The following is a 26053-nucleotide window of genomic DNA, read 5'->3' on the forward strand; positions in this document are numbered from 1 at the left end:
CTACGCTCGCTCGGCTCGCGCATTGTGGTCACAATTGGACCTAACACAACCTAACACAAACCTATGGTCATTCGATTCGATTGGATTCCGATTATAACGACGTACAATAACAGGTCGAGTATTAACAGGCCGAGCAAAAATTTGGACACCTTAATAATGCACGACCTTATATTGTACGACTTGATAATTCTAATCCAAAATGAGTTCGTATTATCAGGTCGTGCAGTGATGGCTGAGCAGTATAGGGTCGAGCATTACTGGTCCCCACGATCACGAGTGAGGTAGCCACTGCCATCTATCGCTGAACATTTTAAATATCTTACTAAGAGACTTAAAATATGAGGAAACAAATTTCTTGTACTTAATAAAATTATGAAAAAAATAAGCATTCTATAAAAATAAGAATTATAATAAAAGGCATTCAAAACAACTAAAAATTTTATTTGTATAGCAATTATATTGGCATGGCAATACGTGTTCGTGTATCTAATCTGTGAAAAGTGCTGGCTGTCATGGGCTGATATAATATGTGATGTGTATTTTGTTGCATTCCTTTTTCTACGAGTCGCGGATTACTAATCGCTTTGCACAATTTTTAAATGAAACTACTTCGATCGATTCGAGTGGCAACTATTGTTGCTTCTGTGTTATTAAAAAGTGTTCAAGACAAACTACCTTGTTGTGACTGGTGACATAATTTTCATATTGCGTATCATGTAGTTATTGTGGTTTATTTTGTGGCCTGCTGCATCTATTTTTGACTCGAGTATCTTCCTGAAGGTTTGTATTATTATACTATTTAAGTCTTAATTACTAAATGACTACGTAAGTCGTGTAAAAATCCGAATATAATAAAGTAATGTAGAACTTAGGCAAAACAAGTTAATTCCTAATGTCAAGGTTTACGAGTAGTCACACTTACCCTTGGTGGCTTGGAAGATACATATTTATACGTGAAGTCATATTATTAAAATACTAAATAAAAAACTTGAGAGTAAATAAGGAAAAAATAGATCTAATTGGTTCTACAATTATTAAAAGTACATACATCAGGTTATTCATGATCATATAAGCATTTCAAAACGCTGCTGTGAAATATGTATAGAATAGAGCAGAAACAGTATTTCCATGGCGTTGCTAGTGCATTGTTTGTATGTTCAGTTCACACAGTTAATCAGATTTCCCTTCATTGTGGCTAGTGAAAGTATTGCACGGTGTAATTATAATTTCATTTTGCAATTCATTAGGCTGGTATCATTAGCTGACTTCCTGTTTTATATATGTCGATGGTTGAAAGAAGAAATTGACTAAGCAACATTTTTGTAAAAATTTTGAGACATAGTTCAAACAACAGAGAAAAAAATACCGTTTCCTAATAAATTTCAAAATGATTTCTTTGGCAAATGTATGGCATGTCAGCATGACATTAGTAGCACATAGATTACACCCTAGTATGTGATTCAGTGTCCTTAACTGTCAAGGACATCAACAGACAATAATATAAACTAGTATGAGCTAATAATGTTAATAGTCTTGTTTACACACAAATATTTAATTTTCTGATTCTTCTGATTCTAAAATCAAAGCTGTGATCGCAGAGCCATTGTTAAGTATCACAGTCCGCAACCAATCACAATACTTAATAATAACAATCACAAAACACAAAAGCAATAGATATTTGCTTATTTGAAATTCCTATTGTAATACATCACCATAACTTGTCCAAACAGAAAAATGTGTATCTACTATTCTGCTTATCTCTCATTATGTCTCTTTCCTGTAACTGTTGAGTCATGAAAAGGGTGCACTGAGCAACAAGTGAGAAAACAATGCTAATTAATAAAGTGTGTATGTGTGTGTCTACTGCACTGCTGCTGTGATCGTAGTGGCGTAGCGTAGTGCGTACGGGGGGGGGGTCCGTCCCGGGCGGCAATTTTGAGGAGGCGGAAAAATTCCGTAATAAATAATAGTGAATAATATTATTAGTATATTTCACTATTTTTCGCACCTACGATTCGGACCATTTACATTTAGAATGTGCACGAAATTTTCCATTTCTTATTACTGTGACAAAATCGGGAAATCCCCTTTCTATAATTGAAATTCATTTTGTTAACAATGAAACTAATTTATATTTTTCTAATTATCATTAAGCATTGTTTTCCTTCCCTCAATTCAAATAATGTATCAAACAATTTAAATTTAATAAACAATTTAGAATGTAAGAAAATTGCAGTGCCCTAACAGGGTATCATGTACCTACTTGCATTGTACAAATGAACATGATTGCAATAAATGAATATGAATATGAATGGCACAATAATCTTGTATAGGTATTATGGTTGTCCCCTGTGGTGTTGAGTTAGAATTACATAGATATCGTAAGAGGCGACTAAGGATATAGGTTAAGGTATGCCGTAGGCGACAGGCTGGAAACCTGTCACTATTGTACCGTTTTTGTCAAACTTTAAACCTAAAATTGCTGAAAGTGGCTCCGAATAGGTAATGTTTCGTGTGCTCTACCTACCCCATTTGGGAATACAGGCGTGATGTTTATGTGATTGTGTAAAACCTAAACAAGAGGGCAGCAAAATTTTCTTCCGCCCCGGGCGGCTGATACCCACGCTGCGCCACTGTGTGATCGCATCACGTTTTGCGGTTGTTTTGTGAGCATATGATGTATCTTTAGGTACTTATTATCCTGGGACTGCCTGCATTCCCAGAGCGGTATACAACATAGGGTTCATTAAAAACGAGCTTATCAATCTCAAAAGGCCGGCAACGCACCTGTGATACCCCTCGTGTTGCGGGTGTCCATGGAAGGCTTCCTATCAAGTGACTGACGCATGTTGTTTTCAAAAACATAAACTGATTTCTATTTTATCCAAATGAGAAATAAAACTTTTAAAAAGACCTATTTAAGTTCTAGACAACTTGATCTGCGCTGTGCTCACATAAACAATTAGATTCAGTTGTTCAACTGAAATTCTGGAATTATTACTGGGTAAATTACCATTGGGATTCCCAACAATTAGATCATGGGTTACATTAAAATTGCACTAAACACACTGCCAAATTTCATGACTTAAAGGGTTTCACCATACATTAATTTATTTTATTGGACGGATAAATGTGATGCCATCTCCATCTCCATCTATTCAAACAAAGCAAACAGAGACAGCATCACATTTATCCGTCAAATTTTAATCAATGGATGGTGAAACAGGGGGTAAACCTAGCAATTGAGATTTCAAGATTGTATCCCAATCTCCTGGGAATATTGGGCTAAAAAGTATCCTGTGTGTTATTTGAAAGTCCAGGTACCTATTTCTGTCAAATCCGTCCAGCCTTTTTGGCATGAAGGAGTAACAAACTTACATATGTACACACATACTCTCCTAGCATGGATTGCTTTTTCTTTTTAGAACACCAAATGACGTAAAACAACAACTATGAGCTGGCTCAAGACGACATCGCTGACGTTTGCGCGGCAGCTGTCCCGGAGCCTCGACCCTCGCCACGACTATGAGCCTCAAGCCTGCTACAGTTCCTTTTGCAAGCATTGGCAGCAGGCAAACGAAATTATACTCAAGTCGCAGGTGAGTGAAAAGCCATTCTACGTTGATGATTTTATAATTATATTTTTCATATATTGGTGCAGCAATAAATGAAAATTGAACCCCCTTGTCTTTATAGCCGATAGACGAAAAAACTACTGCACTAACATTTCATTCCTTTAGGGATTGATTTGATTTTCAAAGAACAATGAATGCCGTAAGAGACCATTCATAAAGTATGTCACACCAATTTTGACCATTTTTAGAAACCCTCCCCCCCCTCCTTTACGCAAGTATTGCTATGAAATTTGTAATTATTTAGTTCCACTGGATACGATTTCCGAAAAAGAAATGCTCGAATTGGCGGGGGCACTACCGTGCCCCCAGATGTCATTCCTTATTTACCTGTCTTCAATCTCTAATTTTCACATGCCTGATGGCCGAACATATTACGGATCGCTAATAATACTGTACCTACCTTATGTATATGTACCATATGTTCTGTGAATAAATATTCATTCATTCATTCATTCATTCATTCATTCATTCATTCATTCATTCATTCTTTAGGAATATACATATATTCAAGAAACAAATTATTGCCTGCTATTTTTAAACAGCTTGTGACCAGACTGGAATAGAGTAGGTAAAGTAGTATATTTTTAGCATGTAATAATATAATTTTTTTTTGTAGCCCCAGCACCTACATGACGACGTTCTGGGAGTAGTGAATCATCTGGAGCAGCTGGCCACCTTACTGGTGCTTGAAGCCAGAGCGAGAGAGATAAACACCGTACCCAGCTCAGGAGCATGCCTTGAACATCTGCTATCGGAGAATCTGCTTGACAAGCTGTATGAATGGGGCAATTGTACGGGCAAGTAAGTGTTCTAGCTTTAGATCATTTTACCTTTAATTAACTGATCTTGCTACTCCGTAATGACAGTTAGAGTTAGCTACAATAACGTAGCGAGCATTCCTGCTAATCTTTTTCATTCTGTACCCCTCTTCTATGCTCACAAACCTCTGGAACTTCTGCTGGCCCAGCCTGTTCCTTATATTCTTGTTTTTAATCACCTACTCGCGCTTCATCTTTCTCGCTTATTTGATTGATAAAAGAAAAAATACGTGCCCTATATTTGCTAATAACTGACGGACTAGATTTTTTTTTTATTCAGTAAACTACCCACTTCTCATGCGCTTAAAAATATTGACTGTAGAGATATCAAGCCTACATCGTCTAAAAAGCAGCTGGTCTGAGTAGCAAGTGGTCTAAGAAGCGACTGGTCTAAGTAGTAAGTGATCTATAAAACAACAGGTCCTAACCTGTTTTTTGCAGAAAACTTGAAAAAAACACAGGTTAGGTTAAGTTAGAGGTGCATCAAGGCGCGAAGCGCCTCAGCTACGCAGAATAGGAGCTCCGACTTTGAGTCACAGAATTTGAGCCCACTTGCTATTTACACCAGTTGCTACTTAGACCAGTTGCTTCTTAGACCAGTTGCTTCTTAGACCACTTGCTACTTAGACCAGTTGCTAATTTACTACTAAGACCAGCTGCTTCTTAGACGCAATGATACTAACCCAAAAGCAACATCATCTCGACATTGAATCTTTATTTCGTAAGAGATAACACATTACTGTCGCGTTGTTACAAATGATTCATAGGTTGTCGTGCGTCATACACTAAAATATAAATAAATATGTAAATGTAACAGCAGCTTCGCACGCGTAAATCATTAAATCCAGCAGTTGAACTAAAGTTCAGGGATTTTACTTAAGTCTCGTGGAAATTCCCAAGTGTTACATATTGGTCATTATTGATGTTGTATTTTAAACAACAGTGCCGAATTTCATGACTATACCCAGCGGATCAAGTTTTGAGATTATATCTCTAAGGATATTAATCCTGATCACGTGGGAATATCGGGATTATCTATATATTATTTCAGATATCCAGCTATCTTTATAGCAAATTTCATCCAAATCCATATGTTTTAGCGTGAAAGAAGTATTATGTCCACCTGCGAATTTTCATGTTGTCTTTTTTTTATCTCTTCTTTATTACCTTTGCAATGGAGTTCGCTACTTATCATTCGAATCATTTCCATTTAGTTTAGACTCCTTCGATTGGTACTTTTGTCACAAACTCTTCATACTTTTAGTCACGTGTATTCTCTTTGTATGTATAAAAAAAAATATACAATGGTGTTTAATTTTTTTCTTTTCGCGTCGAATTTCGCCAAATAATGTTTTTTTAATTTTTTTTTCTTACGTATCCTCCTACCGCCCAGCGTCTTTAAATAGGACTTATTGTAATTTGACATCGAACTCTCTCACAAGTGAGAAAGTTTCATGTTCATAAAACAAAAACTTGACTTGGGCCAGGAGGGTATTTTTTCCACAAAGAGCATGTTAAAATGACTCGCTTAGCAGATTTGTAAGCCTCTACTTCAAGCCCGTTTTAAATGATCCGTACATGTAATGTTTACAAACAAACCATAGTAATTCCATGTGGTGTAATTGATATTCAGCATGCCATCAATAATTATATGCTACCACAGCGTCTGCAAACCGCAATACTTGATTATAACAAGGTATTAAGTCTCCATGCGAGGCACTCAAATCTAAATGGCTATGTTATAGGATCTAAGGTATAATTTCCTTTGATACTCATTGTTTTGAAGCATGCGTTTGCAATATATGATCAGAATCACGTATAAGCAATCGGCCAATGCTTTATTATCGCTTAAGCCGAGTCCTTATCAATTAGGTTTAATTCTAAAATGGTTTGTAAGAAAGGTCGAGACTTTCTGTCTAGTTTGTTTAACAATATAATGTGTCACTGCTCTTCAAAATTTAACATTACGTATTAAGTAATTATTATGAACCGTAATCCAAAGGACCTATCTGGATAAGTTCTCAATTCGCACTCGGCCCGAGTAGGAACTACGGCCCAAGCCTTATTCTGAAAGGAGCCCTATGCCCAGCAGTGGGACGTATATAAGCTGGGATGATAATGAATGAATCGGTCGCCGCCGATTCAAGAGAGAGTCGCCGTGTTAAAAAGATTTGAGGGTTCTTCTTGGCGTGCCAACTCTTGTCCTAAGCGATGTTCAAATATTCACCACACAACTGTTTCTAAAGTACAGTCTCGTCTCGTTGAGCCACTTACCACTGTTCGTAAATTGACGGTGTAATACTACTCTGGTTTATAAATGACAACATTTACTATACAAGTATGTGTCACTTGGATAAATTATGAACAGTGGCGAGTGGCTTAACAATTCTGGTTCGCGATGGTACATATTGTTAATGTCATGAGACTATTTTCCTCCTATTAACATCATTAAATGCTTTGTTCATTATAGGTATTAGGAAACACAAAGGGGCGTACGATTGTTTCATTTAATAAGTCGCCATGACGAGTAGGTACTTGCGTCCCACACTCTTTATCAGTAATATATACGATATCTCTTATATTGGAAACAATTATAACAAATATCTTATCAATCACACCAATATAGGTCTCTGTATAATAAGAATGAAAGAAAACATTACGAGAATATAAAGTGTAGAGAATAAAATGGAGCAATGAATGCAATGGATGGTTGAGATCACTTCCCATAAGATGACCTATTTGCTCGTTTGCCTCCCTCTCGTATTAAAAAATAATGAAAGCAAAGAAAAAACATAAGAATACGTTGTTAGGGTCACAAAATGGTCTTTATCGGCATAACGCCGAACTTACAAACGGCGATAGTCTTCCATTGGGATCATACGGACTTTTTATTAATGTTGCTGACGTCGTCACCATTCAGCCCCAGTCCCCGTCCCCCAGTGCATAAAAAGCCTCGCCCCCATTTGGGGCGGGCGTTTAAAAAAACGCACCTTTTCTTTCAAATATTTTTTTTTTCATACAAATTTTATGAGTCAGTTTTGTGATGCCCATACCGAGTGTATAAAAACGTCACAAAACTAACGTTTTTGTTTGGGACATTTTTTAAACTATCAGAAATCAGAATCTATTGTGCTCTATTTTCTTTTTACTTTATTGGAGAACCAACAGAGATAGAATCACACAAAAACATACTATACTTACTCTTGATTCTGACAGCTGGAAAAACTGTATTTTTTTTTTAAATTGAAGAGAAAAAAAAAGGTTCCCTTTTTGGTGAAAATGCCTGCTTACGTAATAATCGAATGACCCCTGTGCCCGGATTCTAATATGATTAAAACAATCGATAAATTCTAATAAGAATTATATTTTTATTGCAGGTACGAAAATGCTGTACGGTTGGAGCAACTGAAACTGTACGGGATCCTCGTCAGCCATTACGGTTCACAGGTAAAAGGTTCATATTAAGTTCTTGAAATAGCTCACCCAAAATCTACAATTGTGAAAGTACAGTCAAATTATGGTTGGTTTTTTGGAGTCTTTTTGTATTTTTTATTTCAACTCCAAATTCGTTACTTTTACGGGTATCCCGTGAAACCATATCGAAAATACAAACTGAGACATGGATGCACAGAAAAACCAAAGTAGTCAGCAAAAAAGCAAGTATCAAAAATTATATTTTATTTGATACTGCTGATCTACCCTTATTCCGGCACCACACCGTGGGAAAATCGCAAAATTCGTTCGTTTTTATTACAGACATCGTAATGGTAACCTCCCATTCAAAATTTCAGCTTTCTAGTTCGACGAGTTTTGACTGGGCGTTGATGAACCAGTCAGAACTTTTATTATTGTATTAAGATTTTACTATGTACGTGTTATGAATTCGCAGGTGCTAGCAGCGGAACCGTTTCTTCGACCAATATTGAAACTACTCAACGGATTCAGAAATGAACTAACACCGATAAATCTAGAAAGTAAGTTATCAGTAAAAAATATTGACCTAGAAAAAGAACTCAAAAATATACTGAGAGGCAAAAAATCGGGCCCTCAAATGTATGCAGTAATAGGTAATTTTGTATGAAGAGTGGGCTAAATTTTGTGCCGCTGGTTCCTATAAGTGGTTTGACGTCATCGGCACTTTTTGTCCGACCCCTGTTTATAATAATATGTTTGTATTTTACCACGAGCTTTACGGTGAAGGAAAACGTCGTGGGAAAGCCTGCACTAATCTGAAATCTGAAGTAATCTGTATAGTTTCCAATAAGCACTGGGCAGGCGTGGAAACTACGGCCCAAGCCCTCACATTCTGAGAATAGGCCTTTACCCAACAGTAGGACGTCTAAATACACTGGGATAATGAGTTTTCGAGTTTACCGATGCTAAAACATTGTTTACTTCATCTTGTACGCCGCTCAATTGCTATAGGAAAAAAATAAACTGATGAGGTAATGTAATGACCTACCCACTAAATAAATAACGTGTCTTTTTGCAGACCAATTGGTGTCGGTGTTGAACCAGCTGTGTGTGGTTCTGATGCAGAATATTAAGTTCATCGACCTGTTTTTCTTGACGAACCATACCAACGACAACGAACCGACAGCCGAGTAAGTCTAAAACTAAATTTTAACATCCTTGTGCCTTCCATTTCAAAAATTCTCTCGTCCAATGCAGGGATGGCCGACAAATGGCTTCGGAAATTATTCGGGCACGCCACTCATCGGATGCCTTTTAAATCACTCATTGAAAAAAAAAACAGATTCTATCACACTACCAAACGACGAAACAGCAAACGAGACAACTAAAGAGTTACACATTAGATTGTTCAGCATACATAACCTACTCGTAACCTGTAGTATGCTTAAGACGGATCCGTGCCAAGAAGGCTATCTTTTTGTTATTTTAATTTAAATCAGCGGAATTTGTGCTTATTAAAACAGATGCGACTAGAATGCAGTAATTTTTTAGTTCTCGTCTCGCATACACAACTTGAAACACAAGATGCTAAAGCTTACAACTTTAAAGGAACGCAGACAGCGTGGCGATTTAATAGAGACCTACAAAATCCTTACCGGGTATTACGACCTGCAGGAGTTCCATGACTTGTTTAATCTTAGTAACAACACACGTCTGCGCGGCCACCAATTTAAGCTATCTACTGAACGATCGCACAACAATCCTCGCAAACATTTCTTGTGTAACAGAGTGGTCAAGACATGGAACAAACTACCAGAACATGTAGTCTCAGCACTGAATGTGAACCAATTTAAGAACCGGCTAGACCAACACATTAACAATACAAAGAATACTTGACCAAGAAACAGCTAGATACAGGCACCTATCAGTTGCTTGCAACTGCCTGCCTGATAATTTATATAATAATAATAATAATAAATTTTCACCCTGTGTTTATACATCTCACGGGAGACACGAAATTGCGAACAACAGCGACTACATGATAAGTTTCAACTACTTACACCAAAATTTTCGAGTTGTTTCGCTTTCACATTGTAAATTTTAACCTATTTTTCATTATCTTTTAACCCGTTACATGATGCTGATAACCTTCTCTAGTACGCGTTGTAGGTCATTGGGGCACTACATTAAGAGTTAATTAGAATCATACGCACTAATAACTTATCTCTAAAATGTGAAATGCGACATTATCAGCCCGCTATGCAAACAGCAGCTATGTAAACATTTTAAAGCACATAACAATATAAAAATTTAATAATAAACAAAAACCTGCTTTCAAATAAAAAAAACGCATTCAAATCGGTTCACCCGTTTTAGAGCTACGGTGCCGCAGACAGACACACATAGCGGTCAAACTTACAATACCGCTCTTTTTGCGTTGGGGGTTAAAAATGTGGTGCATTCACCAGCACCAATATCTGACACAGCAAAGCGTGTATAAATATCTGATGCGACTCCATTTTCAGGGCTGATAGCACGTGTCAGATATTTCTGCACACTTCGCTGTGGCAGATATTAATGCAGGTAACTATACGAAGGCGAAGTTACATCTAAACAAAGATTGTATTGTCAGGAGCAACAACGCGTAAAATTGAGAATGTGAAAAATGTCTACAATGCGTATTTTAATTTTTCCACACATGTATCTAGATGCAGGGCTACTACGAAACTCGAAGTTCGTGTCGTGCGGTCCCTCCCGCTCTCGTATTAAATAGTATAAATGTCAGACACGAACTTCGAGTTTCGAGTTTCGTAGTAGCCCTACTGTCCCGACTAAGGATCTAACTCGAGACCTCAAGCTTTAGCCAGGTTCTCTAACCATAAGCAAACATTTTGACGCATGTGTCGTTCCAGCTTTATAATATCCCGGCTGCTGCTCACATTCGTGCACCGCGAGGGCGGCGCGGGCGCGGCGGCGCGCGACGCATTACTCCTGTGCGCGAACATGTCGGCGCGCTGTCCGCAGCTGGCGCAGTGTATGCTGGAGGGGCTCACTTGCCCGGTGCTGGCCACTGGTAATACGCTATGCCTTCATAATATGTTAAATTATACATAAGTATTTTATTTCTAAAACGTAGCATGCTCTTTTGCAACTACGCTATGTTTAAAATCAACAATTCCCCAATACAACAGATTTTGGTGAAAATATAGCTCATAATGCCAACTAAATAATACGGTATTTGACAACTGATTTTGCCATATCTTAATATTATTATGAAAATATAGATATACAGATAGTGTTTAGCGAAGAGAAAATTTAAATCGGTTGAAAATTGGATTTATAGTGATTTTTTGAAAAATCTATATACCTGTCTCTTTCTCAAACATTTCTCTCTATGCAGCAAGTATGGCGGTATTGGCGTGTGACGTCACATGCCAGTATGTCTTTCTCTGTCTAATCTTGAATTTCAAACCTTTACAACTTTGTTATTTGTAAAGGTAGCTTAAAAATGTTTTTCTATTTGATAACAGGCATTGTGTAGTTTTAATTTATAAAACATATACAAAATAGTCAAATACCGTATTGTCACCAGGACTAAGCGGGTTGTATTCCTTGCTCCCTCGCACGCTGGGCGACAACATTTTCCGTCTCACTCCGGACGACGTGAACAAAGTGCACAAACTCACACTTTTCATCGACTCCTTGGAATTCTGCAATGCTGTCGCACAGGTGAGGATGAGGATACAAAGCTACTAGTTTTTACAACTTTTCGTCAATATCATTGTTTGTCGTTAGTAAATGTCAAATGATTGGGGAAATTTTTATTTATTTTTTATTTGAAAGGTGGGAAGTGGCCAGTATGATGGTTAAGTATTTCCTCATTGAACTGGCTGATTTTACGTAGCCACGGGAGAATAAAAACAAGTGGAATTTCTATGTAGGTGCAGCGTGCGTGCCACAGGTAAGCGGCGGTACACTTACTCGATGCCAGTCGTGTTCAACGTTGCGTAGAGTATGGTCACGTTTAGTAGTGTCGCGACATTTCTTGTTTTGCAGTAATTATGCCGTATTGCTCAATTAAGTCTGGAATGTAAAAATGATAGTAGGAAAAAATCTTACTAATGGAGGATTACCTACGTCATCGAGTAAACGTACCGCCGCTTACCTGTGGCACGCACGGTGCACCTACAGAGCTCTTCCACTTGTTTTTATTCTTCCGTGTACGTAACAATAAAATGTTGTTTCCAAAATTTTCTTCAAAAACTAACATGATTTTTTTCAATGTTTTTTTAATACAAATATACTCCAAGACCCGAGTACTAATTAGCTCTTAAGCTTGAAACATACAGAGAGCGGTGGCGGAGCGGTGCGGCGCGGCGCGGAGGCAGTGCCGGTTCAAATATTCGAGCTAACGTGAAAGAGGGCACACAGAATACCGCGCGGGAGATAAGCGTGGCGCGGTATTCTGTGTGCACTTATTACAACCGGTATCGCGGTAACGCCTCCGCGCCGCGCCGCTCTGCTCCGCCTCCGGCGTCATCATCATGATATCAGCCGTAGGACATCCACTGTTGGATATAACGGTCTCAAAGTAATATTTTCTTCCAGGTCGCTCACCATACCATCAAGAAGCATCTCCTAGACCTGCTATATCAAGGGTTCCTTGTGCCTGTGATGGGGCCAGCTCTGCTGCAGGTAAGACCGTTTCTTTGGTGGTGGGATGAGTGATTTGGGATCATCGCTTTGTGGGGTTTTTAAGAAGTGTTTTTTATTTATTTATTGGAAAGGTAAAAAGCGATAAAAGTTTGGAATGTTTAAGAAGGGAGGAAATCAATTAAGGGTTCTTTTATTGACACCTTAGAAAGTAGGTTAACTTTTGAGACGCAATATTTTCCGAAAAGAGAGAGAAGAAAGTGGATTAATTATAGCCAGATAGTAGCGAGTTTAAGGCTGCGTATCCACCAGAGATGTGCGAGAAATGTGTTTTTCATGAACCAATATAAACAGAGATGAAACGGATAGTGGTTTGGCCGGATACCGGATACCGGATATTCGGCCTAGTTTTACGTACAATTAAGTTAAGCTAATTCGAACATGCGCATGACACTCCGTGTAGAGTATAATTAATTAACTTAGGGGCGGTTTCAGCACCCATTGATTAATTTTAACTGACGGATAAATATGATGTCGTTTCTGTTTGTTTTGTTTAAATAGACGCGAGGCGGTATTACATTTAACCGTCAGTTAAATCAATGGGTGGTAAAACAGCCCCTTAGAATAATAAACTGATGTAACTTCATAAATAAATACCAATTTTTAATCATAACTATAAGATTTTTACCATCCGGTTTCCGGCCGGATAGTACGCAACTATCCGGTATTCAGCCGAATAGTATAATAGTGGCTGGATACCGGATACTGGCCGGATATCCGTTGCATCTCCAATATAAACGCTTCATTTGCCTATCCTCGCACAGCACCGCTCCCATAGAAACAGCTTGCGGAGCGAGGCGAGGTAAATGAAGCGTTCTTATTGGTTAATGAAAAAACATTCCTCGCAACACATCTGTGGTGGAAATGCAGCCTTACTCTGACTGTGCAAATCTTTTTTGTTTTAAAGCATACAAATTGTTTTGTTATGTTTGGGAATTCTTTGGTTTATCCCTTTTTGTCTTTCCAGATATACTGAAAAAGTTTTTTTTTTATATGATTTATTTTTATGTGTATCTCTTTTTATTGTTGGTGTCCAGATATTTTTGGGTACATGTTTTTGTATACTTTATGTATCTATCAAATGATATATTTAATAAGCCAGCACTCGATTATTTTGCACAACTTTTAATACTTAACAAACTATTAAAGTTGAACTAACGACGAATCTTTCTTTCAGTGATACCAGATGAAGTTTTTAGCGGAAACAAGTGTATCGTTTTAAAAAATTGTGCTATTTGTGTGTCGAAACGGCGGTTGCGACCTCCGAGCACAGTATGAAGCAGTATGTAATCTTCATACTGCACTTTTACTTGCAAATATAAAGGGCTCGTTTACTTAAGTTTAATTTGTTAAGGAGGTCGTAATCGTTGAGATACGATTTTATAAACTAATATCAATATGTGGTCAAAGAGAAGCTTCAAAATGTTAATCTGGGACTGTTTATATATTATTTATTGATTTTTATTTATTAATCGTCTGATATAGTGTCATAACATTATCATACTTTTGTCGTAATTATTATGATTAGGACATTATTGGCGTACAAACTGGTAAAAAGTAACATGCAATGAAAAAAAAATGCCCTTCTTGCTGCATTGTACTAAAATGACTGCATGTCCTGTTTGAACGGGACCGTTCTGCTCTCAGTTACGCTATACCAATGTCCCGAAAAACCATTTGGGGACGCGAAATTGTCCTGTTCTCAGAAAATTATACTGTATTTGTAATGAAGGGCTGACCTGAATTATAAAAAACCTATCGCCATATTGCGGAAAACTAATAGAACTAATTTCTTGCACTGGTAACACTAAATTGAAATGTCAAATGTCTGTTGCTCTGAAAGTTTAACGTTGTTTGCGCGTGGTATTTTAAAGTGTTATTTTGTGTTTTTGTGCGTTAAAATGCCGAAGATTATCCATAGCCTTGGAAGGAAACTAATTCATATTGTATAAAAGTATTTTTCATAGAAAAAGGTCATAGAGATGACAAAATATTAATTTAAATAACATCACCAACGCCGTTGTCAATATGACTGGTAAGGTATCGTATAGTAATTGTAAAGAATGTTGCAATATAAAACGTAGAAGAGCTGCCCTCGCGTCAGGTTTTTTAAATTCCTGGTCAGCCTTTATTGTGTGGACAGAAAATAAAAGTAAATTATTAAAGGAGTCTTTGAACTGTTTATGTACCTAATTGTTAAACATAATATTTCTAAAAGTTATCAAATCTTTCACACATTTCTGAAGTATTTTTGTTCAATAATAAATAAAACGAATAGATAGGCACACCAGAAAAATACAAAATTGTCAAAAAAAAATATTGGTACTAAATGTTAAACGATATTGTAACGGATAACTCACGTCTTAAATCGAGCACTTTCCGCGGAATGAAATTTTTTTCTCACACAACTTTTTCGCGGAAAATTTACCGGGATTGTGGTTGGTCGGTACCCCCCAGTTGGAAAACAGTATTAAATACTCGTGCTGCGTCACCGGTTGGTGTGAACGTGCCTTTAATGTAAGCGTCCACTGATTCGCATCGTACGCTTCGGACGTATCGGATTTGTTGCTTTGTATCTATAGAAATGTGCGAAGTGTACAGTGCGGATCAGTGGACGCACTTGTATGACTCTCTATACAAAGGATACCACAAACCGTTTGATGCGATACGTCCGAACCGTACGATGCGGTTCAGTGGACGCTTACCTTAACGTAGCGATGTTGTTAGTGTTGTGTGCTACCCTACATTTGACTGTGACAATAAAAATGCGGGTAGTGGTGCGCGGGTGTTAGTTTCGTGGGGCAGTCGCGCGAGCAGAGCGGTGGCGCGCCGAGTCGCGTGCTCCTATGAAGAAAGGCTACGAAATAGCCCGAAACATGTCGAGCTAAACTCTATTTAAGACGTGAGTTATCCGTTACAATATCGTTTAATATGAGTGAGTCTCACGGTAGTTTCATGTTCAAAATTGGTAGTAAATGTAAAGAAACTGCAGCAGACGTGATCTGCAATGAAAGGCCATAATACATTTCATGTTACATTACACCAGTCTACGCGCCTTTCAGCTAGTTTTTCACGTTACGACTAAAATCATCATGACATCGCGGGTTTTGAATAATCCGTCACATCTTAAGAGCGTTTATATCTGCTGAGCTGGCAACGTTGCATTTTGGTTAGTTTTTCTCGATTATTCCGTAAAAATGGAATGAAAATTAAAAATGTTGTCTGATAGAACACTTCTTAATATATAAGTTAATGTGTATACTTCAATAATTAATCGTGATAGACTTTTATATACCTTAAAAACTAATTAATGTTTATGACCGGTTTTTAAAGAAAATAAAAGTCTATAACGAATAATTATTGGAGTAGACACATTAACTTATATATTAAGAAGTGTTCTATCAGACAACATTTTTAATTTTCATTAAATTTTTATGAAATGATCGAGAAAAACTAACAAAATGCAACGTTGCCAGCTCAGCAGGTATAAACGCTCTTAACGAGTCGATGGCCTCGCAATCTATAGCTACTTGGATGATTTTCCTCGTTTGTGAAAAACCGGCTTTAACCGGTTATCACGGATGGGCTTTCATTACTCGCACGGGATTGGAGCAGCACTGTGGATGGTCCTAGCGGTTGAGCGACGGTACGCACAACCATTTTATGCTTTGAGTTACAGTCGCTTTTATTTTGAGCTTTTTTGTGACGAATTGCATAGTTGTTGCTTCGAGACTATGTTGTGGACATTTGTTGTTGGTCTGCTGTTCATGGAAACTGCTACGGAAATGACTTGAGGATATTTATGTTTTTTTTTAAACAAAACTTTTTGGAATCACATCAGTTTTTTGTAAAATATTTATCTTAGAAGACAATAATTTAAAAAAAAATTGCACCTAATAATAGAATATTGATCATTCTTAACAATAAATGAAAGCATTTTAAAACTTGCACCATCACTCAACCGTCAACTCGAGTACTGAAGCCCCACTAACACAAGCCACGATCGTAGACGAAACCCGGGCCGTTGCAGAGTGGCGCTCCCGAGCAAGCGGCGGCCATGGCGTACCTCGAGTTGGTGCTCCGATGCTCGACCCAACGGGGATTGCTCAGAGCGGTGCTGCACTTCCTCTTCACTTACGAGTACGACGGAGTGAAGCTGATAGACGTTATGCTCAGGCGCTTGGATGGGAATAGTCAGGTTAGTGAGCAACTTGAGCTAGTTCACGGATAGTCAAGCAAAATCATTTTTCACTTCTAATGCTCGCAAAGTTCGTGTTTATGCTGTATCTAGGCGACATAAAATGACTTTTTATGCTCTAGTGCATAAAATAAAATCTTCGTGTAAGACCAAGGTAATCAGGTGTAAACAGCCACAAACAAAAAAAGTTTCTACATATTTTTTTAATAATTTATATAAAACTAAAAATCAATTAACCAATCATAATAAATCAAGTAAAGTTAAAGAATAGAATTATTATAATAATGCATAAAAAATAAGAGGTACATAGAAAGTGAATTATTGTTTCCACTGTTGCTATTTCATTTCCTGGCAATCTAAGTGAAAAGCGGAGTGTAAAACTCGAGCATTAATTTTCCCCTCGACGTCTATCCTCCTCGCCGTACCGGCTCGGGTGGCTATATGAACGTCTTGGGTAAAATGGCTCGTTTTATACTCTTGTTGTACAATCTACTATTGTACTATCTCCTTCAAAGCCATCTAACGATTGATAGAAATAGTGATTGCGGTTGCGAACTTGCTCGCCTTAGAAAATAACGTTTCCTCGATGATGTCGACGACCGATCTCATATAAATTTAGCAGCTAGGTCCCACATTGTAACATACTTCACAATTTTTCTCGAACAGTTTAACATAATAAAACTCAACCAGAGAGTCGCTCATATGTTTAAAGTCTCAAGCCATTTTCTTTCTCATTCCAGCTCTCCCTAGTTTCCTTGTCACTGATGGAGACCCTTATAGACCTCAACTGCGAAGACGTAATGTTTGAACTGGTGTACAAACATCTTCTGAACGGAAATTTCTTGATGACCTCCCACCGGCACGAATTAACTGACCCCGAGCCCTATAGGGAAGCAGCCATGTCTTTCCTAAGTCTCACTCCGGAGTGCTGTTTTAGACCTTTGAGCAAGACGAGGGAATGGACTGAAGAGCTGGCTCTCAGTGGACGAAGGGTGTTAGACTTTAAGAGAGAAGAAGAAAGAGTCAATGGGGTTCAAGAAAACGGCATTGCTATGAATAGTTTGGTGCAGGAGGTTAAGTTTAATTACGGGGTGAGTAAGACGAAAGAGAAACTAGATTAATTTGTTCGCTTGTGAACGTACAGATGCGTTCATAATTGCATTGCCAGTTGAGCAAAACTTCGCCTTGAAGGAAGAATTGGCGCCATCTATGTGTCCTATGTGTAAACACCTACCTAGATAAACTGTAGCCACCATAGAGTAGATATAAAATTATTCGCCACGCCAGAACATTACATGCATAATTATTAGAAAGTAACGCTTAGATTAGAGCTTTGCGGTGAAGGAAAACATCGTGAGGAAACCTGTCCTGTTCCTGTTCCTGCTCCTGGGAAGTATATAGGCTGGGATGATGAACGCCTAGATAATGTATGTTTATAGTGTTTTGTTGAACAAGAGAGTTTGTTGAAGAAGTGTCAGAATTCCGACTAGCAGTCGAAGTTCAGACCTAAATCGGCGAAGTTTTCGGGACCGTCCGGGGTACGAGTATTGACTAAACTTTTATTTTTCCAGAATCCCAACGAAACTTTATTCGGAAACTACCACGCCTACCTCTGCGACGCTCGATTCGAGATAGTTTCACGCTCGCTCGCCTGCTCCCGGTGGAGTTCCAAATACGACGCCGTCATCACACCTAAGCGAGAACCGAACAACAACACGAAAGAGACGAGAGACGAGCCCGCCCCCGCGAAAGAGCAGGACAGCCTCGTTTCCATCTGCACCAGCGGCTACGACACATTAAAAACAAGTGACACCTCCGAAAAGGAACCCCACAGTCTCACGTCGCTAAATGAAGCTGAGAACGTGGACAATGAGAATAGTGATGCGAAAGACCGGGACAGTTTGATATCGATAGGCAGTGATAGTGATAAGAACGATGAGTTTGTCGAAGATGTGTTTAGGATGTGCTTTATGAAAGTGGAGGAGAGGGAATATGATGGCGAACCGAATTTGATTAGGAGCTGGCGAGCCAGTGCCGAATCCCTTGTCGGTAAGTCAGAACAGATGGTTTTAAAAGGTGTTTTTTGTGTGTATCTTCCTGGGTCCTGACTTTTTTTAACAGATGTAGGACATAAAAACTAAACGGGGTCACCAGCTTTTTTATTTTGGATATTATTTCAATATTTTGAAAATTCTTTTTTTAATGAACAATTTGTGTATTATAAGGTGTAAATTCTTCTTTATAAAGTATACGAGGACGTCGAAATAAATCCATACAATTTTTCGCATGTAGAGGGTATGCCTGATTCCCTCCCGCCTAAATACAAACTAACTTTGCAAATTCAATAAAATCATTTAAAGAAATCCCCATTGACTACCCCTAAACCCTCTCAAATCTTTTTTCTAAGGCCCCCTACTCAGCAGCCTGCTCAAGAAAGCCGCCGCCCTTCTAGAGTCTGACGTACTTACGAACTGCCTCGTGACGTGCGTGGTGTCCAAACTCGCCGCCGCCCCGAGCGCGCTGCTGCCCGCCCTCCTGCTGCCCGCCGAGAGAACGCTACAGCCTAGCGTGCCTTCACTGTACCAGGTATAACACAGAAAAATCTGTCATCGTCATCATCTGACTGAATGACTCTTTATTGAACACCGACTCATAGTAATCACAAAATAAAATTAAAAAGCCGTGGTAGCCCAGTGGTTTGACGCCTCTCAAGCAGAAGGTCGTGGTTTCGCACCTCATGAGTTTTTCGGAATTTATGTGCGAAATTACATTTGAAATTTATCGTGAGCTTATCGAAGGAAAACATCGCGAGGAAACCTGCACACTCCTACGAAGCAGTTTAATGGTGTGTGTGAAGTTCCCAATCCGCATTGGGCCAGAGTGGGAACTATAGCCTGAGCCATCTCATACTGAGAGGAGGTCGTGCCCAGCAGTGGGACGTAAATAGGCTGGTGATGCTGATGACGTAGTAATCAAAACACTGGGACTGACATCGTGAGATTCGCGCAACCGGTGGATGCAAGTGGCAAGTTGTATATTGTGGCGTTCTAACCCTTTCGAACCGGTATTAAAAAACTTTGTGTGTTTAGTTGGCCAACCTGGCGCCCATCCGAAATTTGACAGATCGCGGGTAAAAATATCTGCTACTGGCTACTAACTCTGCCAAAAAAAGTAAGAAATTAAAAGAACAAATTGGCGGGAACCTTGCGAATTTTCCGTGGACATTTTTTGAGAGTGCGAATGTAAACAAAAATGGAATCATCGAGTGCTAGTGACATTTCTTTCCTATTAATTGTTTAGCATGAGTTTTTTTTTTCGTCTACTATTCCAGTAATAGTTGAAAGAAAAGCAGATTATGCACCTCGCATTAAGTAATTTATATTGCCCTCGTGCTTTTTAAAGCCCTCGCTAACGCTCGGGCTCCAAATCGGCACTCAGTGCAATAATAAATAACTTTCTGCTTGGTGCAACAATCTACTAATAATCAGTCAGTAGCATCTGGTTCTATGATAGCAATTACCAGATTGAACCTTTTCCAGATACTGAGCAAACTGAAAGACGAGTTGGACGAGTTGACCAGCGGGTTGGACAACACGCCAGAGCTGCTGGACAAAGCGCGCGTGTTCCTCATCCAGCGGGAGATGCTGCTCGTCAAGGCTCGCGCGCCCCCAGCGGGTTAGTACACAGCCTAGCTAATGGACAAGCTGGACATAACTTGCACTAAATCCCAACTGCCTGCCGCAGTGTCAAATGTTTAAACGTTTAAACATCTTGCTGAACATTTACTAGGTGTTGCGTACAACTAATTTGTTCTTATTAAGTAGGTACGCTTGGACTCACGAGGATACGTCAAAAAAGACTTATTTGATTATATCAATACTGCTCTACTGTCCTCATGTCCAACATTTTTCCCTGCATGCTAAAAGCTTGTAATAAATTCAATCAACCACGTCTGGAATACTTCTAGTCTTAATCTCCGCTCCGTGATTCACATTTTGCAGTGTGTCGTAGCGATTTTTTCTATTGCTTAACAAAAACGAAGGTTAATGTTTCCTCAGATCAAGCACAAAGCAACAATGTCGGCAGCAGCCCGCGCGCCGAGGAGTCCCCGCTGCGCCGCGGGGAGACCAAGCGACGCAGCCTGTCCTCGAGCTTCACCAACATGTTCGGACGACGCCTGTCCGGTGAGTCGTCATCACCATCTCGGCCAGAACCGGCCTTAGCTAGGCGCCCCGGGCGAGCCATGCCTTTGGCGCCCTTTTAGATACGACAAAGCTACAAAATTAAATGACAGGTCGTGTTTGTTAGAACATAAGAACACTCATACTCTCTAAGCAGTGTAGCCAACCCTACAGTTTTAACTGTAGACTACAGCTTTTTATTAAAGATGATGGCGTCATCCATTTTGTTTATTACGTAGTCCTTAACTAAGCCAGCTCCAACACTAATTTTACTTGACGTAGAATAAATGTATCTTTAAGACTCTTGACATTTAATTTGATTAAAACTTTCATGATTACATGTTTTTTTTTGTTTTTAATTATTTCCCTATAATGTATTTTATTTATTACTCCAATTATCATTAAATGCCCGGCGTGCCCGGGCTCGATCCCACGACCCTTTGCTTTACAGAACATAGGTCAATCCACTAGGCCACGACGGCTGTTAACGATGTTATAAAATTGTACAGTTTTGCCAAATTTGATAACGTTAACTTTCTATTTCAGCATCCCCATCACAACCACACAGCATCCCGCGTGCGCCGTCCCCGCAAAAACGGCCCGTGTTCACACAAGAAGCGTACTGGAACCAGTCAATAGCCTTACGGTCCATACTGAACGCGGTCATACTGGACGAGTGGCTGAAGGAACTAGCCGCCCTGTGCGAGGAGCACGCCCTTAGACTCGCGGCGAACTATGAAGATGACACGTACCTGACAACTGTTGCGTTATGACTGGCGGCGGGCGCACGCAACTGTGCGAAAGGCTATGGGGTTAATGATACGCCTGTGTGATGGAGGACTGATTGGCTGGCCTTTAAGTTCCAAGCATCGCTGTTTCAATAATCGTTTCTTTATAGGCGAACAAAAATCCAGGTCAGTCACAGAAACCTTCATTACCAGTCACGATTGCCGAAATTACGTCGCGGTTTGCTTACAACCGAATTTCGGTCAGGCCTTAAAAGAAGCTCCGCGGTTGATCACGCCTTGTCACGGTAATTTCAGCACTTATGGTGTGTCGCAACCACAACGGCCAAGTATGTCGGAACGCAAAACTTTGGTCGCGTATCTTCGGCATAGTGTGCTTGGATACGTAAAGTAGCACTTCACTTGAAATACGCATGAGCAAAAAGGTTGCACTATATCGTTTTTAGCGTGAGCGACGGAGTACGCTTAGTGAAGTGTGGACTTTAGAGCAGTGTTTGGCATTCTTTTATTGCCCAGTCTTTGTAAAAATGTTGTAAACAATGATAAAACTATCCATCACTATGAAGAGTTAATATTGAAATTGGGCACTGATAAGCGAAAGTGCCTTTCAATTCCTTAGATCGCCATCTTCATATTTCTTTGACGGAAAATAGAATAGCAACTACTGCTAATAAAACCTTTTTTGAAAGTGTCTGGTACCGAAAGAAAAATTATATATATATGAATTTTCCGTACTTAGATGGTTTTGGCCAATCCCCTATTGGTACATAGTGTTTACTTACACTTATGTTAATGCCGTCTCTACGTGTTAGTTTACTTGAGGGACGCAGTTACACGTTAGAGTGGGATGAAAATATATGTCACTCACTCTGGTGGGCCGACACGTTAGCTCAACATGTAGAGCGGGAATAATATATTATATCACGCATTTGGTACTTTAACATAGGTTCAATTAGAACCTTAAGCTATAGGTATGTTGGTATTATAATAGGACAAACTTAATTATAAATATTTCATGCTCAAATACTGAATTTATTGGTAGTCTAAATTAAAAAAAAAAACGGACAAGCTGGCAACGTTTTCAATTGCTTATGGTTAAAATAAAGTTATAGACGTAATCCTCCTGTTGTAATACAAAACATATCTATAAAATGGTTGCCTTTACCAAAATTCAGTATAACATATTTTTTTATTAATGTAAATAAAATTGGAACGAAATCGCTTTAAATTTTGTATTTTTAATTTGATTGCGATCAATAGTTTTATTTTTTAACATTCAGTGATAACTTTTAACTGTGTTTTTTTTCTTAGTTAACTTTAATAGTTAATTATCCTTAAGCATCACATTTAAATATAAGTATCTACGTTATAGAGTAGTAAATGCCATGAAAGTAATTTTGAACTGTGATTCTGTGATGTTCAAAGCTGAATTATTTATTGTAAATATTTTAAACAATATCAATAACTTTAGTACAGTAGAACCGTGTGTTTTAACACTTAACGATTGTTAATTCTAAGATACAATTATATTATAAGATAAAACTTTTCTAGAATTATCGTCATGTCTGTGCTAGCTTTATGTTATTTTAACCAGAGTGGTTTGATTTGATCCTTGTTTGATTTTTTGACATCTTTAGTGTAACTATTTTTGTTATATTCCAACTTATTATTGGGTTATTTTCGTGAAACGAACATTTTATATTGTGTTTTATTTTATTTTATATGTCTTCATATATCTTCAGTATTTATACGCAAATGTAAAAAAGAATGTAGGGCTTATGGCTTCGTCCTTTTTATTACGTAACGTCCTTTTCCGTCCAACGGATGCAAACGTTTTTATACGAAAATATATGAGAGAGTTCAGGCGCAAATTTTTTATTATATGTATAAGAATCCCTCTTGTTCTGAGAGGAGGCCTGTGCCCAGCAGTGGGACGTATATAGGCTGGATGATGATGATGATGTATAAGAATACCTGTATAAGTTAGTAGGTGCTCGTGTGTTAGGTTTGTCTGCCCATCAGAACAATTAAAAATATGAATATTTATATTGATACCTAATTTACAGATACGTGAAAAATTGTGTAAGTCCTATTCTGTGGTTCTCAATAAATAGTTAAGTACGATCTAGTGTTTTTCCATCGGATTTTGTCGGATAATTTCGTATTTATCTTTCTTTCTCAATTCGCTCCGGTAAACTTCGGTAAGCTAGTTGAGAAGGCAAGATAAATACGAATTTTCTGACAAAATACGATGGCAAATAATTGTTTACGTTTTATATCGACGACATGCGCCTAAATCCAAACAAATTGATGTTGTAATGTGAGTTCTGCAAGTAACAGGTAAACCTGAGATATGTGTGCATAGAAATTCGTGTCTGTACTCCTGTCCAGTTAGTGTACTGTATGGCACGTAGCACGGAATGCTGAGGACGAGCACGTTCGATTCCCAGCGCGGGTCTCTTTCTGGTTTTTCTGTACGTCCATGTCTCAGTTTGTATTTTTGATATGGTTTCACGGGATGACCGTAAAAGTAACAAAATTGGGAGTTGAAATAAAAAATACAAAAAGACTCCAAATAACCAATCATAACAGGTAAAGCTCAAAATGAAATAGTAATGTTATGCTAAGTAGCATTACATATTTTAACGCATGTGTAAACTAGGTTCAACAATTGTCAATATACAGGAAATTATATCTTTTACACAAAATGAGGGCTATCGTTTTTTGTCTCACTAGATGGCGCACTGTAGCGTGAGGTTTTTAAGTATGGCTTTCAAAGTCTGTTATTACGGGCGTGAAAACAAAGTTTAGATTAAAATCATATTTAATACATCTTAAAACCGTATCATAAAAATATCGAGCATGCTACAGTGTTGCATAGTCCCCGTTTTGTTCGGAAAAAAGGGAGGACAAAGGTTTCCGAAAGACAAAACTGTCTCAAAACACAGACATTCATTTCCCCGGAACGCATATTTGCCATAATTAATTTTAGATATTGCAAAATATTCACAAAATCATCTAACTAAAAATAAACCCGCGTAGCTCACCCAAAAACTACGAGATTTGACATTTCGGAGACCTCACGCTACACTAACGCCTCTAGTGGCGAATTCATACACGATAGCCCTCATTAGAGTAGGATAGTCTCGTGAATGATTTTAGTCGGTACTGGTATTATCTCTAATTACGAGTAGTTACCGTCTTATAGTATTTTAATGTATCCATAACATCACAAACGAAGTCTGATAAAATTAAAAATAGTTAAATTTCGAATTTGCATGACTATAAATTAAATGTAAAATCGCACCTTACTTAACACGTCTCGGATGTAGAAACTCGTACATTGTTGATTTTCATTAAAAATTTACTTATTTGTGTGCTGTTATCACTAGTAAACCCTTGCGAATCTGGAAACTGTATTTATACCTACCTTGTAAAACATCACTTTTTACGTAAGAATTTTATAGTCAAGTCAAAGACGAAACTGATGTCAATAAAAGAAATAGAAAACTACCATTGTTTTATTGAAACAGCGTCATCGACAATCGACGATTAATATACTAAGAACCACATTGTACCGCATTTTATCCTAATAAAAACTTTGACTTTGAGAACTCCTGTAAATAGGGAAGAATTAAAAACACACTCAAGAAAAGTTTTGGTTCTGCCTATCCTATCTAGATATTCGTTCTTTGTCAATATTTTTAGTGTTTTATTGTAACATCCGAGTGATAAAACGGAACCCTTTCATTTATCTGTCTGTCACAGCAAAGGTACGAATCTGCTGGACCGATTTCGTTGAAATTTGGCGTACCGAATACCGATTTGTGCTACTACCGCCAAGCTCCAGGAGGGCTACTCGAAAATTTTAAAATCGAAGTTCCTATCGTACCGTTCCTCTTTCGTATTAAATAGTATTATAGGCGTCAGCGGGACGGCAAGATACGAAGTTCGAATTTCGTAGTAGCCCGCAGTTTTTCGAAACTTAGAAGTCTAATAATATGATGAAACAACACTAATATTATTACACACTGCAGCACATGCCTGTTAGTTGCAGCTGAGTATAGGTAGTCATTCATGATGACGCGTGCCGTGGTTCTTATTACAATGTGATTAATGTCTAATATTGACAAAATCACGCGTCTTCGTGGATGGCACTAGGTATAATTAGGACCATTGAGGGTTCCCTTCTTCTCTTCCTTTTGAGGTATGAAAACCTAAAAAGGCTTGCCCCTTGCTTGCCCCAACAGCCATAGTAACAAGAATATGTGAAAAAGGAATAATGTAAGGGTACTTGCTAAAGATGTAGCTTTTTAAAATTCGTTGTATAAATAACATCCCTTTGCCA

The 26053-nt window shown here is 38.4% G+C and overlaps 1 protein-coding gene across 2 annotated transcripts; it reads left to right on the plus strand.

Moving 5' to 3' along the window:
- The first annotated feature begins 492 nt into the window (after positions 1–492).
- Positions 493–25218, plus strand: LOC141439461 (FHIP family protein AGAP011705-like). Of its 2 annotated transcripts, none has more exons than XM_074103753.1 (16): positions 493–780; positions 3426–3599; positions 4252–4436; positions 7831–7900; positions 8343–8427; positions 8946–9057; positions 10780–10940; positions 11460–11596; positions 12476–12562; positions 16590–16778; positions 17519–17869; positions 18350–18827; positions 19186–19364; positions 20318–20453; positions 20837–20962; positions 21506–25218. In XM_074103753.1, the coding sequence occupies exons 2-16, from the start codon at positions 3453–3455 to the stop codon at positions 21730–21732; spliced, it is 2670 nt and encodes an 889-aa protein (XP_073959854.1). In that variant the 5' UTR covers positions 493–780; positions 3426–3452; the 3' UTR covers positions 21733–25218. The 2 variants fall into 2 exon arrangements, with proteins under 2 accessions (XP_073959854.1, XP_073959855.1); XM_074103754.1 differs by having other exon boundaries at positions 16611–16778.
- Positions 25219–26053: the final 835 nt, after the last annotated feature.

Source organism: Choristoneura fumiferana, chromosome 20, assembly GCF_025370935.1.
Source record: "Choristoneura fumiferana chromosome 20, NRCan_CFum_1, whole genome shotgun sequence".
Taxonomy (NCBI): domain Eukaryota; kingdom Metazoa; phylum Arthropoda; class Insecta; order Lepidoptera; family Tortricidae; genus Choristoneura; species Choristoneura fumiferana.